The sequence below is a fragment of the Onychomys torridus genome, chromosome 11, assembly GCF_903995425.1.
Source record: "Onychomys torridus chromosome 11, mOncTor1.1, whole genome shotgun sequence".
NCBI lineage: Eukaryota > Metazoa > Chordata > Mammalia > Rodentia > Cricetidae > Onychomys > Onychomys torridus.
The window spans coordinates 40,805,608-40,822,454 of NC_050453.1; the positions used below are offsets into that span (position 1 = coordinate 40,805,608).

At 44.4% G+C, this 16,847-nt stretch overlaps 1 protein-coding gene across 1 annotated transcript in view; it reads left to right on the top strand.

Moving 5' to 3' along the window:
• Positions 1-16,523, top strand: part of Rgsl1 (regulator of G protein signaling like 1) — a 60,092-nt gene extending 43,569 nt beyond the window's left edge. Inside the window, 7 exon segments of the mRNA XM_036201965.1 lie at positions 921-1,050; positions 3,248-3,425; positions 6,727-6,865; positions 7,093-7,217; positions 10,504-10,613; positions 12,963-13,049; positions 16,399-16,523. Of these exon segments, the coding sequence (XP_036057858.1) occupies positions 921-1,050; positions 3,248-3,425; positions 6,727-6,865; positions 7,093-7,217; positions 10,504-10,613; positions 12,963-13,049; positions 16,399-16,523 (894 nt within the window).
• The last annotated feature ends 324 nt before the right edge of the window (positions 16,524-16,847 follow it).

The window sequence follows — 16,847 nt, forward strand, 5'->3', positions numbered from 1 at the left end:
AAGAATCTATGGAGAACCAGAGAGCTTTGTTTGAATTTCAGCTCTTCCAGGTCAGATAGAAAGACACCAAATGTTCTCACCGCCTGCTGTGGGCCACACACTTTTTCACACACACACACACACACACACACACACACACACACACACACACTAAGGCTTACCACAACCTGGAAGGCCCTTGTTTTTGTCTTATACAGGGATGCAGAGCAAGTAAATTGGCCCAAATTACATATCTAAGGAGAAGCTAGGCTCTACTCTGAAAGTCTCTAGTCCCCAAATCCAGTGTAAATTTGGTATTTCCCCACTGGCTCCCTACAGCCATGTCTGCATTGATCTCTCTCCAAGAACTGTGGTACAGGAGTGAGCACTCCCATCAAGAAGATGCTTTTTGGCTTGAAGTCTCAAAGTTTCCAGAGGCAAATGAACTGGAGAACAGCCTCCTTGTGCCTACTAAAGGAGTGTAGAAGCAGAATCCATTTGCTTACATGGGGGAGGGGACAGGCGGGTGGGAGTGGGTATGTGTACATTTTTAAGGGTTAGAAAATGAGTTTACTCATTTCTCTATTTCTGTAACACTTTACAATCTGCTAAGCCATCACTTCCTCCTGTGAGCAGAAACTAGTCTGGGTCCTCTGTTCCTTCCTGTTTGGAGTGCTGACCCTCGCTACTGGAAGGCAGTGTGGTAGGAGTTTGAGCAAAGGCTCTGGCATGACTGATTGGAGCTGGGTTCCTCGATTCACCAACCACTTCATTTCAGGCAGACTGACGAGTATCCTCACCCTTGAAATGGGAGCTCAAAAAAAAAAAGTGTTCCTTTGGAGAAGGGAGGACACTACCTGTAACCAATAGCAGGTCTGCAGCACATGGTAGGTTCTTGGCCAACAGCAGCCATGCTAATGAATGCCCCTTTCCTTCCCCAGAGGAAAGGATGGATAAAAATGATCAGCTTCATCAGGAGTTTTTGCAGCTACCGCAGATTCATGAAAAATCCCAAGAAACGCCTACAGCTTCTAGATTTTATCCGCCTGGAAATGTACAACACCAAGGAGAGTGAGTCACTCCCCTGCCATCATGGCTAGCCCACGCAAGAACTCAAGCAGAAGGCTTTGTGTCAGGCCTGCATCAGCCCCAGTGAACACCACTACAGAACCTGGGTGGCCAGGCCTGCCGGGACGGTGATGCTTCTCAAAGAGCCAGCAAATGTGGATGATAACAAAGGCACTTAGAAAGCTCACATTTTAAATGTGTAATGCTTTTATTAACTCTTTGAGAATTGTGGGCATGTGTACACTATATTTTGATCATTAGCCTCTTGCTGGTCCCTCTCAGATGTACTCCCTTCCTCTCCAGCCTCTCCCAACTTCATGTGCTTTGTGTTTTTACAACCCACCACTCCTGCTTTGTGCTGCCCTTTTATGTGTGCTGCCATCTCCTACAGCTTGACTGTCTTCCCCGCGAGGACTCACTCTTGGTAAAATGACTTCCTTATGCTGTTTTATCTGGTCTTTTAAAATGACTCTACAGTTTGCCTAGCTGTGTAATTACTACATGTTAGTAACAAAGAGGCAACAAAATTACAAGAATATGTAGGACAGAAATGAAAATCTTTAGAGAGAACATCACCAGTGCTTTGAAGCTTACATTCTGGTTGTAGCCTACAATCTGATGATGTGCATAAGTGTGTGTGTGTGTGTATGTGTGTGTGTGTGTGTGTGTGTGTGTATACGTACATATATAAACTTTCCATTTATAATTTGCCTTTTTCTTTAGCGTTTTATGTTGAACATCACTTTCTGACAGTAGACCTCTATCTGCTCAGCTTTTGACTGGCATAAAGTGTCCATTGCATAGATTTATTCAACTGCTTCATCCACTAATTCATTCATGACCATTGCTAAGAATGCCTTAGGGTGCACTTCACCAGGTGCTGAGACTTCGGTGGTAAAGATCATGCCTACCACTTTTACTTGTATGAGTTTAAAAGGCCACTGCATGCCTCTATTTCCTCACCTTTAGAATGGGCATAACTATCCTTCTCTCACAGAGCTGTGGTGAAGCCTAAGTGAGGAGAACTATGCTTAGCAGTACTTTGCAACAGAATAACTAGCAAGTCTATTGTCCCTACTTTGTAAGGACAATGAGTGACTTCAATAATGGTTGTAGCTGGACCCTACCTAGTTAGTACTGGCAATGGTCTGGGAGGAACACCTCTGAAAACATGACATGAAGTTGGGTTTTCAGGAATGAGCAAATTAAGCAGGTATAGTGGGAAGAGAGTATGCACAGAACCCTAAAACAAGAAAGAAGGATAGTGTAACCCAGAAACTTCAAACAGGCTGCTTGGACTAGAGTTGAGATGGGGGAAGTACCTGAGATACCATGGAAGAAATTGGCAGTGACAGATCATGTCTCTCTGGACTTCTGAGTGACTCTAACATTCACTCAGATGTACAGTGCTCCTATGGAAGAAATACCTTCAAGAACCACTGTGCTAATGTATACTCCTTCATATTCTTACCAACATAGATTATGGTGTATTTTTAAAACTCCAACCCTAACTCTCCTTAGAGCTCCCCCTCAGTGCCCTCTGCCCATGGCACCGTGGCCTGAGTTGCTTAGGGTCCTCACCATATTGTTAGCCATCTCTCCCCACGTGAGGTGCTGATAACTCTCCTGATAAAAGTCTAGCCCCCAAGAGTCTGTCTGGTGGTCCCTCGGAACCGTGAATTTGAGATCTTTCATTCTCTGCTTTCACTTTCTATTCTCCTTCCCTTTAACAAACATTTCTTTAGTTAAGATGTTTGTTGTTTTTCAAATTCCCACCTACATGCTAAACATTGATTCCTCCCTGATAAACTGAGTAACCGTCCATCAGAATCACACTCCCATTTGAAAAGTCACGTCTGCATGCACCGTTTTTACTGTCTCTGCAGAAAGCCTTCTAGATTAGCATGGTCACAGCCATGAATGTTTCTGTTAGGCAAGTGCCATGAAAACAACCTTCAACACTCAATTGCTCTTGTAATGAATTAGTTTATTAATATCTTTTGATAGGAGTGTTGTCACACACCTGAGCAGGTGAGTTCTTCAGCAGTCATTCGAGTATGAATAAGAGGCTGCACCCAGGTGTAGGGCATGACACTTATAACAGCTACAGAACATGAGTCCAGAGAGGCACGCCCAGGGTGAAGGACCTGAGAGAAATATGATGAAACCAGATTATAATTCCTTGTTGTTTCTCTAATAGATTTCTCTGCATCACCCACTACCATACCAATACGTCACACCCCCGTTTCCCCTGGAGCCCGGAGCACAGAACAGGAGAACGGAGAAGCAGCCCTTATAAAACGCCGGATATATGGACACAGAGTTATCACTATCAATTTTGCCATTAATGATCTATATTTCCTTTCTGAAATGGAGAAGTAAGTTCTCATCTTTCTTTCTTCTTGTGGATTTCACGTTTAAAACTTCCCAGCAGGGGCTGGGGAGATGCCTCCCAAGTATGAGAACTTATGGAGTGGGGTGAGGGGAAACTGGGCACAGCGTGCAGATCTACAATTCTGGTGCTGAGAAGACAGAGGCAGGAGCTTCCCTGGGGCCTGGTGGCTAAGTAGCATGGCCAGAGATGAGCTCCAGGTTCAGTGAGAGATGATAACAAAAGCCAAGGTGGAGGGTGATGGAGGAAGTCACAGCTCTCTCTCTCTCTCTCTCTCTCTCTCTCTCTCTCTCTCTCTCTAATACACACACACACACACACACACACACACACACACCTCCCAGCAAAAGTGAGCCTTGACCTTTCAGAGCCTCAGTGATTGGCATGTGTTTGAAGCAGTGATTCAGCTCGGCCAGAGAAGATGGTCCTGACAGACTCTGGGGCTTCTGTTACCCTGTCAGTTTCCACCTTTCTCTGGGTCCTACAGGTCTCTCTCTTCAATGTTCTGGAGATCCAAAGGTTATAAGCCACTCACTTATCGATGGTAACCGGATTGTTTTCTCTATTTATAAATATGACAGAAGTTGTCTCCTGTTACTCAGGTAACACCCATGGACCAACAGTTCTTCGCTTAAAACCAGAGACTCTTATAAGAGAAAGCATGTGTTTGTGTGCGTGTGTGTGGGGGGGGGGGGGGGGGGGGGGGCGGTACATGGGTGTGCATGAACCATTAAGTAGATATTTTTAAGTCAGATAAGTCAGATGTGTTAATGCATATTCACTCACCGGCCAAATTTCAAATTTAAAGTCAACCTACCAATAAAGAGCCAATGTATCTTTCTTGTATAAACTCTAAATTATGCTCCAAATAATGTCCAACCAACTCTAATTTCAATTTCTTAAAAGTGAAACGCGGGCTGGAGAGATGGCTCAGGCTTCAAAGGCCAGACTTACCCCCCAATACCAAAGTGGAACAAAACTGTAAAGGTCACTCGGAAATAACTCAGTACTTCTGGATTTTGTTTGTTTGTTTGTTTGTGTCTGTATTTTGTAGGCACAGGATCTCACCCAGGGCCACACCCTTGCGAGGCAAGAGCTGAAGAACTGAGCTATGTTCCTGGTCAAATCCTCCTACTTCTCAAATTGGCTTTTTTCAGTGATTTAAATTTCCTTTGCTGTACCTGACTGAACTTTTTTTTTTTTTAAATTTACAGAAGCTATAATACTTATCTTTGTTACAACATCTCAGAGAATGTTTGCTCTCTCCTCGCTGTCTCCTTCTCTCTCTCCTCCTCCTCCTCCTTTCTCTCTCTCTCTCCAACTGGTCTGACTCTGTAGCCCAGGCTGACCTGAACACAAGACTTCCCTGTTTCCCAAGATTGCAGTTATAGGTGTACGCCAGCGTGCTCTGCTCTAACTTATTTTCATAGAAACAATAAATATTTTTATTTTTAGATGCTGCTCTGTTGTATGAATGAGTTAAAACTTAGAGTAAAAAGTACAACCGAGAAAATTATTTGGAAAAAAAATAGTAACTCCTAGAAAACATTTCCACTGGGAGAAGTGGAGGAATGGACTAAGGAGCGTATACCAGTCTATTCTCGCCATGCCAGGGATGCCAGTTAATGAGACTCTCAGAAATGTAGAATATCCAGTATTAACATATCAGGGGACTGTGGCCCGCTGTACTCCATGGAGACACTCAGCTCCGTTCTAAATTGTCTTCTTATTGAGCACAGGCTCTGTCATCACAGACATGTATGTCTGTCAGCCCACAGACTCAGGATGCAGACAGGACACGCATACAAGGTGGGGACGTCTCTTGCGATGACGGGTACTAGGTAGAATTGGGCACAGGCAATATAGCTAAACGATGGTGAGTCCTCAGGCATGGTGTCTTGGAGCTAACCTGGACCAGCTTTATCGGGGCTCCACACTGGGATCCCCAGTGGGAGGACCAGGAATGAAAGAGAAATAAAGAGATAATGAAAGGATCTAGGCTCGGGAGGACTGCAAAGCCTGACCCAAGCCAGAGAGTGTATTAACAGCACAGCTCTTTTTTATACCCCTCAAACTGAGAAGCAAAAACAAAGTCAGTAAAGAACATTCCTCAGACAGCAGAATTGCAGGAAGCTCAGAATATCTCAATTTCCCCTTTAGCAAGCGACATTTTGGGGTGGCACTCAGAGCATTTCACATCTCAGCATCTGGAATATTTGACTACATTCATCCGGGGGAAATGTCTAGTGCCAGTTCCCGGACCACGCCCTCTCACCACCCAGGCCCTGGTGCCGGTCCATAGCTGGCCTTGTCTGGCAGGAGTCTGGCTAGGTAAGGAGCAAAATATCCACTCCCATCATCAGAACCTCCCAGCTGTCTCCAGCCCAAGCTAGCCCCCAACATGGAGCCAAGAGACAGGTTGAGCTTTGAAGGATGAGGGGGGGTTAGTGAGATAACAAGGTTGTTAAGGAAAGCCATGGTAAATGAAGAGAGAGAGTAGTCAGTCCCCAGCGACTTCTGCAGCTGCTCCTGGTCTCTCCCCCTTCTTCTCTGCTTCCTAGTTCTCCCTCTGCAAACTCGTCTTTGAAAAGCAGTGGTTCTCAACCCGTGGGTTGCGACCACACTGGGTCTGCATATCAGATATTTACATTGTGATTCATAACAGTAGCCAATTACAGTTATGAAGTAACAAACAAAAGTAATTGTATGGTTGGGGGTCACCAGAACACGAGGAACTGAATTAAAGGGTTGCAGTGTCAGAAAGGTTGAGAACCACCATTGTAGAGCAACTGGAAACCCTTATAAAAAGCATGAAACCAATTGTTATTCTCCTGCTGGGAATGTTTTGGTGGCTCCCTGTCACCACAGAGGTGTAGTCTTAAGCCATTGCCTAAGGTGCTCCCCATGAAGGGAATCCACCTGCATCTGAGTGTTGGCCTCCAGCCAGCAGCAAAGGGCAAACAGCAGAACAGATCTGAAGCTCTTGAATTAGTCATCGGTGAGACACACTTCCGGACTAGGAGGGGACTGTGAAATGAAGAGGGGGGGGTGGAGGTGGGGATTGTGGTGAAGAAATGTCCTAGACAGAGCACTTGGCATACAACCTGACCTGTGGTCTGTGCTCAGTGTTTGCTAATGGAAGTGTTGAGATTGTGTGAATGACATCACAATCTGGCTCAGAAACAGCCCTGCCCTTTTCTTGCCAGAAATAGATTTGAGCCAGGCATCCTAGCCAGCACCTGCTTTTGTCTTCTCTTGTTGAATTCTTCCATATGCCTCTCTCGTAGATTTAACGACCTGGTGAGTTCAGCTCACGTGCTGCAGATCAACAGAGCGTACAATGAGAATGACGTCATCCTGATGCGCTCTAAACTTAACATTATTCTAAAGCTCTTCCTGGTTTCTGATGTCCCTCCAAAGCTGAGGGTAAGGTGGTCTCCAGCTCCACTCTGACCCTTTCCCCCATAAAAACCCTAAAACTGAATTGCTGGGTTCCTCATAAGTCCTAGGTCAACGAGATGCCCATTGCTTAGCAAATGCACAGGAAACTGACTTCTGGGGAGATGGCATTTCAGGGGACGTTAGGGGTCAAGAGAAGTCATTTTACTTTCCAAGAGCCTCTAACAGTGACTCCTACCCCATCCTATGGGTAGGTGAACATCTCTGAGTCTCAGAAGGACATCATCTTTGCTGCCATTACGGAAGGCCACCTAGACCGCACCATCTTCCATGGGGCTATCATATCCATCTTCCCTGTCGTTATGTACTTCTGGAAAAGGTACTTAAATTCTCTCACCCAGTGACTACCAAGTCCAATAGTTCCCTGTCTTCATATGTCCCACAATGTCCAGTTTTGTGAGGAACTAAGATGTCGGCTCTTACCCTACCCACTACACTCTATCCCACACTGAACTAAGGGACAGACAGAAGAAACCCACACCAGAATGCTGGCTCCACACCTCTCTGTGTGCTTTCTTGGGTTGGGGGCATGATATGTACTTAAGCCCAGACTTCTCCACTAAGCATGAGGTAGACCACAGCTCCTGAGGGACAAAGTCTGCCAAGGCTTTGGTATAATAAAGAACATCATGGAGGAAGCAGATCAGAGCAGTTTACCATTTTATCCAGTTCTCAAAATCACCACTTGGGTGGGGCACAGTTACTTGGAGAAAAATCAAATATTCAGTTTCATGGGACCTCTCTCCCCAGATCCCAGTGACCAATGTAGCAATTAACTCAAAATGGAAACATGACAAGGAGCCTATGAGGGCCAAAATTCAAAACTGAAATGAACAGAACACCTTCAGACTGTTCATAACAGTGTCCTGGTTCATAACCTGTCCCGCCAAGAGTTGTGCTTAGCATCTGGCCTGAGATGTCTCGGCTGACTATCAAACTCTGGCCTTCTATCAGAGAGATCCCTCTTCTGTTTCCTGCAGCCTCAGTGAAACAGTAGTTGGCCAAAATTTTCCTAGAGAAGCTGTCTTGGTTAGGGTTTCTATTGCTGTAAAGAGACACCATGACCACGGAAACTCTTATAAAGAAAACATTTAATTGAGTCTGGCTTACATGTTCAGAGGTTTAGTCCATTATCATCTGCAGGAAGCATGGCAGCATGCAGGCAGACATGATATGGGAGAGGTAGCTGAGATTCTACACCCAGATTGGCAGGGAGCAGGAAGAGAGATTGACAATGGGCCTGGCTTGAGCATCTGAAACCTTAAAGCCCACCCCTGTGACAGTTCCTCTTAAAACTAGGAATAGGCCACACCTCCTCCAACAAGGCCACGCCTCCAATAATGCCACTCCCTATGAGTCTTTGGGGGTCATTTTCATTCAGACCACCAAAGAAGCCTAATGATGACGCTTATATCATATTGTGACTCTGGCTGGTAGGCTTCCCTTTTTCTTTATTTAAAAAAAAAAAGGTGACCTTGGGGCTGGAGAGAAGGCTCAGTAGTTAAAAGCATTTAGAACACCTAAAATCAGTTCCACATTAGGCAGCTTACAACCATCTACCACAACTCCAGTTCTGGGGGATATAACTCCCTCTGCTGCCCACTCTGTAAGCATTTATGCATATGGAGCACAGACAGGCAAAGAGGCGCGCACACACACACACACACACACACACACACATAAACATAAACAAAAAAAGCAGTTTTTAAATGTGCCCTTCAATTAAAATAAAGGTGAAGTTTTCTATGAGATTATGTCTCCTAGCAATATCAGAAGCCACACCCATAAAAACTAACCAACATGACCGCTCAAACATGAACTGAACAAGGACAACACCAACAGGCATGCTAAAGTGGATGGGGGCCCATGAGGCCTCAACCCTGCACAAAGAACTCCAGGCAACTAAGGAACGCCTGGGTGCAGGAGAAGTAGTCTTCTCCAGGGAAGAGCATGCCAACTGGTTATCCAGCACCAAGAGATCAGCCCTGAAAACATAACATGCAAGTAATATTATACAGAATGAACAGATTATATTTAACAATATATGTCTATGTCCATATACATATATGCATGCAATCACAATTAATGAAAACAGAGATCATGAGTTTGGAAGAGAGGACAGAGGGATATATGGGAGGATTTGGAGGGAGGAAATGGCAGGAAGAAATGATATAATTGTAGTATCTCAAAAAATAAATATTAAAAACAAATATTTGAGACTGGAGAGATTGTTCAGTGGTTAAGAGCACTGACTGATCTTTCAGAGGTCCCAGGTTCAGTTCTCAGCACCACATGGCAGTTCACAACGGTCTGTAACTCCAATTCCAGAGGATCTGATGCCCTCTTCTGGCCTTCATGGGTATGGCATGCACATGGTGCACAGACATACATGCAGGCAAAACACCCCTACACATAAAATAAAAGTAAAGTATCTAATGAATAATAAAGTTATAAAGGTTGCTTACCCTAAGACAAGTTGTTTTATCCAAAATTGAAAGAAACACAAAATCTTGGTTTAAGATGAGCAATGAACCCTTTTGGATACCATTTGTTATTCAGAACTTAATTCTACTTTTCCTATCCAGGGCTTCATAGAAACTTACCTTGACGATTTTGGAGGCATCAGAAACTTCTAGAAACTGTGTGTGTCTCCTTGTTTAACTCAGTGCTCAGCTTCCCTGCCCCTACTATGTCCTTAGGAAACTTAGACTTGCTTTGTGGAGGTTCTGGAGTTGACTCTTCACCGCTTATATACTTACTGATACTTGCACTGTGCATGCTGTGGTGTTGTGTCTCGTCACATACGAACACTCAGCATCATGAGAAGAAGGTGGAGACAAAGCATTTTTTGTGGTCCCCAGGTTACACATGAGGAGACTGAGGTTCAGAGTTGCTCGGGTACTAGCCTAGCATCACTTAGAAAGTGATAAGACCAGGATTCCAGCCTTTTGTTCTCTTGCCTCCATAAACAATGCATCTTTGCACATTAGAGCAAAGCAACCATAGTAACATAGTCTGACCCTTGGGGAGCAGGGAGACGGGCGCCGGCAAGGACCATACCCCCCCCCCCCAGTCAAGCAAAGGGAGCACAAGTGCAGACTATTAAACCTAGTCTTACCAACTAAGGAGTCCTGGGAGGAAGGGGCCAGAGAGAGAGTGATGAATATTTCAGGAGCATCAGAGAAGCAAGGTTTCTCAATGACAGTAAGTGCACGGCGCTGAGGAGGCAGTTACCGGGGGAGACCTGCTGGGATCAGGGAAGGAGCATGGCTCTCAGGAAAGGAAGCGTGGAGACCCCACTGAGGTCCCCTGATGATGTGGTAGGGATTAGACAGAGACTGTGCAGTCTGACACTCAGGTGAACATAGCTGACTACCACCCAGGCCTGAGCATAGTGGCTTCTCCACAGACTCCATCCACGATGGTTCCAGAAGGAAGTCTCCCACACAGTGTGCAGGTCAGTCCTTTACTGGGGCTGGGCCTGGACACAGAGAATGTCTTCAGTAGGCAGCAATCCCAGCACAGCGATCTCTGTGTCAGACACCCCACAGTTTGGGAGGACTGGTCCAGCCATTCTGTGTGACCAGAAGCCGTTCTTCCATCAGGTTTTGTAACTGGCGGGCAACACGCTCTTATATCGAGTACATGGGGAAGAAATTTAAGGATGGAAGAACCCCTCCCAAGACTACATACAAGTACCCACCATGGAGCGGAGGTAAGTCCACCTCGGACCCACAGCCCCATCTCTCCAGCCAGAGACATGTGAAGAGAGACCACGGATCTGAAGGGCTAACTCTAAGATCTACCAGGGCACAAAGGTAGTGGCTAGTGCAGTGGTCAGCATCTGAACTTGGCCCTCTGAGAAACAGGAGTACTCGTGCTAACATGAGTGCTATCCAGGAATGCCCTAGGAGGGCCTCCCAGGATGCTGCTGGGCACACCCGTCCCAGCCCACATGCTGAGCGCCTGGAAGTGATGACCTCTTGGGCTTCTGCTCATCCATCTATCACCATGGATACCCTACCATTCAAGACTTATCTATTTTATAGAGCTAGGTGTGAAAACTAGATACATGGTGATAAGTGTGCATGTTTTCATGCGTACACATATATACACAAATACACACAGTTTTAGGAAAATGTTAGAGAAATGTAGAAATTAAAGGTATTGGTAGGATTATCTCTGGGTGCTATAATTATTGAGATATATTTTTATTGATCTATATTTATATAGATACATATGTGTGTATATATGTGTATATACACATGCGTGTACACATGTGTGTATGTGTGTGTACATACATGTGTATATGCCACATGTATGTGGTAGTTTGAATGAGATTGGCCCCTATAAGCTCATATTTTTAAGTACTTGGTCCCCCGGTGGGCGGAACTGTTTGTTTAGGAAGAGCTAGGAGGTGTGGCCTTGTTGGAGGAAGTGTGTTACTCACCATTCCCAGTGTGCCTCTGCCTCAGGATTGTAGATTAAGATGTGAGCTCTCTGCTGTTCCTTCACCCTGCTGTCATAGACTCTGACCCTCCAAAGTCATCAGCTCAATTCACACACACACACACACACACACACACACACACACACACACGGGGAGGACTGTGCACACACACACACACACACACACACACACACACGGGGAGGACTGTGCACACACACACACACGGGGAGGACTGTGCACACACACACACACACACACACGGGGAGGACTGTGCACACACACACACACACACACACACACGCACACACACACACGCGCACACACACACACGCGCACACACACACGCGCACACACACACGCGCACACACACACACACACACGGGGAGGACTGTGCACACACACACACACATGGGGAGGACTGTGCACACACACACACACACACACACACGCACACACACACACACACACACACACACGGGGAGGACTGCACACACGCGCACACACACACACACACACACACACACACACACACGGGAAAGACTGTGCACACACGCGCGCGCACACACACACACACACACACACACACACGGGAAAGACTGTGCACACACGCGCGCGCACACACACACACACACACACACACACGGGGAGGACTGTGCACACACACACACACACACACGCACACACACACACAGCATTCTACCTCATTAGTCCTCTCATCCTCAGGTAGTGTTTTCTTAGTCACTGTGCTGATTAGTTTGGGGGGTGTTTGTTTGTTTGTTTGTTTTCAACTTGACACAAGCCAGAGTCATCGGGGAAGAGAAAACCTCAATTGAGAAAATACTACTGGACTGCCTGTAGGCAAGTCTGTAGAGCCTTTTCTTAATTAATGATTGCTTCTGAAGGGCCACTACACGAGGGCCAGTGCCACCCCTGGACAAGTGGGCCTGGGAAGTATAAGGAAGTAAGCTAAGCAAACCACTAAGGAGCACTCCTCTGTGGCCTCTGCTTCAGTTTTTGCCTCCAGGTTCCGGTCTTCATTTCCTGCCCTGACTTCCTTTCGCGGTGGGCTGTGAGCTGTGAGATGGAGTAGACCCTTTTCTCCCCAAGTTGCTTTTGGTCATGGAAATCTTGGCCCCCAGAAATGTAACGTTGGAGCTAAGTCTTATGCTAAAAGAGACCTAGTAGAGGCCTGGTCTGCACTGAGATGCAGAGGGGAGCCCCCCCCCCCTCACAGCAAGAACCCACCCAGCTAAGCTGGCAACTCATGAAAGGAAAAGTCCAAGGAATTTTCTGCCTCTAAAATGTGCCAACAAGGGCTAGCTTCTGCAAATAGGATTCTAGGGGCAGCAGGGAATTGAGACCCAGTTCATTAGACTTCATCAGAGAAAATGAGAGTCACATGAACTGAGAAGCCCTGAGTCCTGCTTCTGGTTCTCAGCCCAGACCCCCATCGCAGATACAAAGGCTTGCCGCCTCTCAGTAATGCTCCATCATTGACATTAGAACCTGTGGGTGTAACAAGAGCTTTGCTGGAGAAGACTGGTTTTATTTTGGGGGTGGGGGGCGGGGGGGCTAATGTTGTAGAGTTTTAATGTGTTTCTTCTTTCTTCCTAGGTGACCATGCAGTCTTAAGGTTCACCTTGCTCAGAGGTATTGAATGGTTTCGACCTCAACAGGCAGTGACAAATTCAATCCAAAACTGTGAGTGGGAGCTTCACCGATTGCAAAGGTTTCCTGGTCAGCTGGAGAGTGGTTCAGTCTTGTAGCCAGCAGGTTCCTCAGGTCCCACCCGCCCCATGGTCCCTCAGATGCTTATAAAATAATCATTCAGATGCTTAATATTAATGACCAATTTCATGGCCTGTGGCAGGCTTCTTGCTAACTAGCTCTTATAACTTAACCCATTTCTATTAATCTATCAGAAGCCAGGGTACTTTCACATCCTGTGTCTCCTGGTGGTGCTGGCATCTCCCTTGACCTGCCTTTCCCTTTTCTATCTCTCTCCTTAGATTTCCTGCCTGGATCTAAGCTGCCTTGCCATAGGCCAAAATAGCTTATTTATTAGCCAATGGGAACAACTTATATTCACAGCATACAGAAAGATATCCCCCAACATTTCCCTTTTTCTGTCTAATCAAAAAGGAAGCTTTTAACTTTAACATAGTAAAATTAAATATAATAGAACAGTTATCACATAAGAATTATAGTTACTATATCTAGCTTTGTATTTGGCAAAATCAAATATTCTATCTATCCTATATTTGTAAGTCTAAGGTTTCATATCTAATTTATCTTTTTTCATGACTAAAGAAAACTATAATTATAACTATCTAGTCTAGTCTTCAACTACATCAAAGACCCCCAAAGGATATAATATTACCTAATAAACAGGAAATGCATTGTAAGCAGCTTTCAAAAATCTAGAATGACAGAGAGAGCTGCCTGCCTGGACAGTCACCTAAAGTTCCTCTGCAAGTTGGATTATTTGTTTTTAGCCTATAGGCCTAGAGTCTCTCAGTCATTTTTCTCTGTAGAATGTCTGGAAGTCTCCTCTATGAAGCAGGAATCTGAAGGACCATTTTGCCTTATTTTGGCAAATTTAGTGGTCATTTTTCTATTGGTCTTGTATGTCCAGTTTATATGACATATTATCAGCAGTCCAGGCAAAAGCAGTTTCTTGCCCAAATGGCTATTTTTGACTAGAAGAAGATAAACTTATATGGAGTGTCTTCAATGCTCATCTTCCTCTTTGAAGTAAGTCAGTACTGCCAGGAGCAGATGGGTCTCATTGTCCAGAAAGTCTAAGTTTTTAAAACAGTTTGCTGGGTGGTGGTGGCGCATGCCTTTAATCCCAGCACTCAGGAGGCAGAGGCAGATGGATCTCTGTGAGTTTGAGGCCAGCCTGGTGTACAAAGACAGTTCCAGGAAAGGCACAAAGCTACATAGAGAAACTCTGTCTCAAAAAACCAAAAAAAAAAAAAAAAAAACTTTAAATGGCATATTCTGTAAGTCTTTGAAGTGTTTGAAGATTACCTACCTAATTGAAATATGTCTTTGTATACCTAGAAAACAACTAATATGATTATAAGTTTGATTATCATAAATGATTAACTATTAATCTGTATTTTTAATGATACATTACAATTTTAAATGAGTTGTATAAAAAATACATACAGTATAACAAAATTAACTTTAAATTTGTATCAATAAACTAAATCCGTAACAATGTAAATATTTTAAACAAGTTGTCGCTCTTTAAAAGTAGGTTCGATAATCTACCCTTTCATCCTACCATATCTATATCCTACATTTCTATAGTATATCCCCCTTTCTTCTTTTAGAAAGAGATTGACTATGACTAATAATAATTTGTAACCAACAATCTAAACAAAGACAAACATCCATAATCCATTTTGGGGGAATGTGGGTATAGTGTTCTAGGCTACCTCCTGCTGGTTGGGGGCACTGGTAGTCTTATAGGGGCACAAAGAAAATTTTAGGATTATGGTCAAGTCCTGACTAGAGTTGTCTGTGACACTGTATCCTTTGAGATAGTTGCTTTGAAGCTGTTCTGGATGTTGGTTCATCTGGAGACCTCTCAGGGGGTCTTGGCTGATCAAACCATATTAGCCTGGAAGCAATCCACAGGTTCTCATCTTCTGTGGAAACAAAAGCAGAACCTCTTTTCCAAAGCAACATATCCTTAGGTATGAAATTTTAAGTCAAGATATATATACTGATTTAACTCAGCAGCTTTTACAATCAAATGTCTTTCTGTAGTTAAAAATCCCAAAGACAATATAATCCAGACTCTGTGTGATTTTCCTCTTTACATGGATTAACTTTTATATTACTCTTACTGACTCTTTAAAGACTTTATTTTTTAAAACTATCTATTTCTTTATATAACTGCATATACTCCTTTTCCTCTCTCTTCCAAGCCTATGTATATTTTTACATACACTGTAAAACATAATCTGTTAAATAAAAATCTTTTCTCAAATGACAAGAAAATAACCTAATCTAGAAATGAATATGAATAAGAAGCCAAATTTTTATCTGATCTATTCACAGCAGTTGATCCCTGAAAGAGTACAGGAGGAGCAGTGGGTGGAGGGAGTCTTTCTTTTGGCAGAATGTGGAGTGTGCCATGAATTCTGACTTTCTCCTTTGTATCTGTATTAAGCTTCATCTAGCAACCTCACCCAGCCAAGCCGACGTGCCATCTCTTCTCTGCAGTTGGGTCCTTCTGGCCTGAGGTAGGTATGAGCTAGAAATCCTTGGCCTAGAGATGTTCTGTCTACAAGCATAATAGGTGACAGGATTAACCTTCCCAGAGTCCAACTCCATGTTCCGACACTGCCCTGCATATAGAACCAAGTGAAATTTAGTACACCTGGAGTCCCAGAAGTCAGGGAGGGAGATTTCTGTAGGGGTCTTTGCTCACCTCCCAACAGAACAGGCATTTCAAATTACAACACACCAGCACTTGTATAATTTCATTTGTTTTATTTGCTTTCTTCTTCTTCTTCTTCTTCTTCTTCTTCTTCTTCTTCTTCTTCTTCTTCTTCTCCTCCTCCTCCTCCTCCTCCTCCTCCTCCTCCTTCTTCTTCTCTCTCTCTCTCTCTCTCTCTCTCTCTCATATATGTGTACATTTTCATGTATACATGCATTTGTATACAGGTGCACATTGTCACTTGTGGGTGTGCATGTAGAGGCCAAAAGTCAACACTGGGTATCTTCCACAGTCACTTTCCACCTTATTTATTTATTTATTTATTTATTTATTTATTTATTTATTTATTTGCAATACTGTCTCTCACTGAACTTGGAGTTCACCCATTCAGCTAACCTAGCTGGTGAATGGGTCCTGAGAATCATCCTGTCTCTGTCTCCCCAGCACTGGCATTTCAGGCACACACTATCACACCTGGCTTTTGACATGGATGCTTAGAATCCAAACTTGGGTCTTTATATTTATTCAGCAAACGCTTTGCCAACTGAACCACCTCCCTATCCTCACCCTGCTCCCCCTTTTTATCTCTTTCAGACCAAAACTGTCCTACATCAAAAAAGAAAAAGTAATCAAATCAGGCCCAGAACAGAGGCAAATCATTTCTCAGCAGCCTTCAAACACTGACAGATCCCTTTTTGGTCAGAAATGAAATGTCCTGACACCATCTGCAAAGATCAAGTAAGAGGTGCAGCCCAGACACAGCAAGACCAGACTGAGATGGGTAAGATGTGGACAGAGAGTATGAGAGATGGCCCCTGTGCCTTCCCTGAGGCTGGGGATGGGGGACATATGAGTTGGTGGGTTAAGTCACCTGACCTGGGCCTAAGACATTCTCTACAGTTCCATAACCTTGTACAAATCCTGGCTCAGTGTAGCTAAGAAGCCTCATGATGAATGGATGGACGGATGGATGGATGGAGATGTTACTGAGTACCACTAGAAGTGAGTCCTTCAACTGGCAGGAACTGAACACCTAGCTCAAT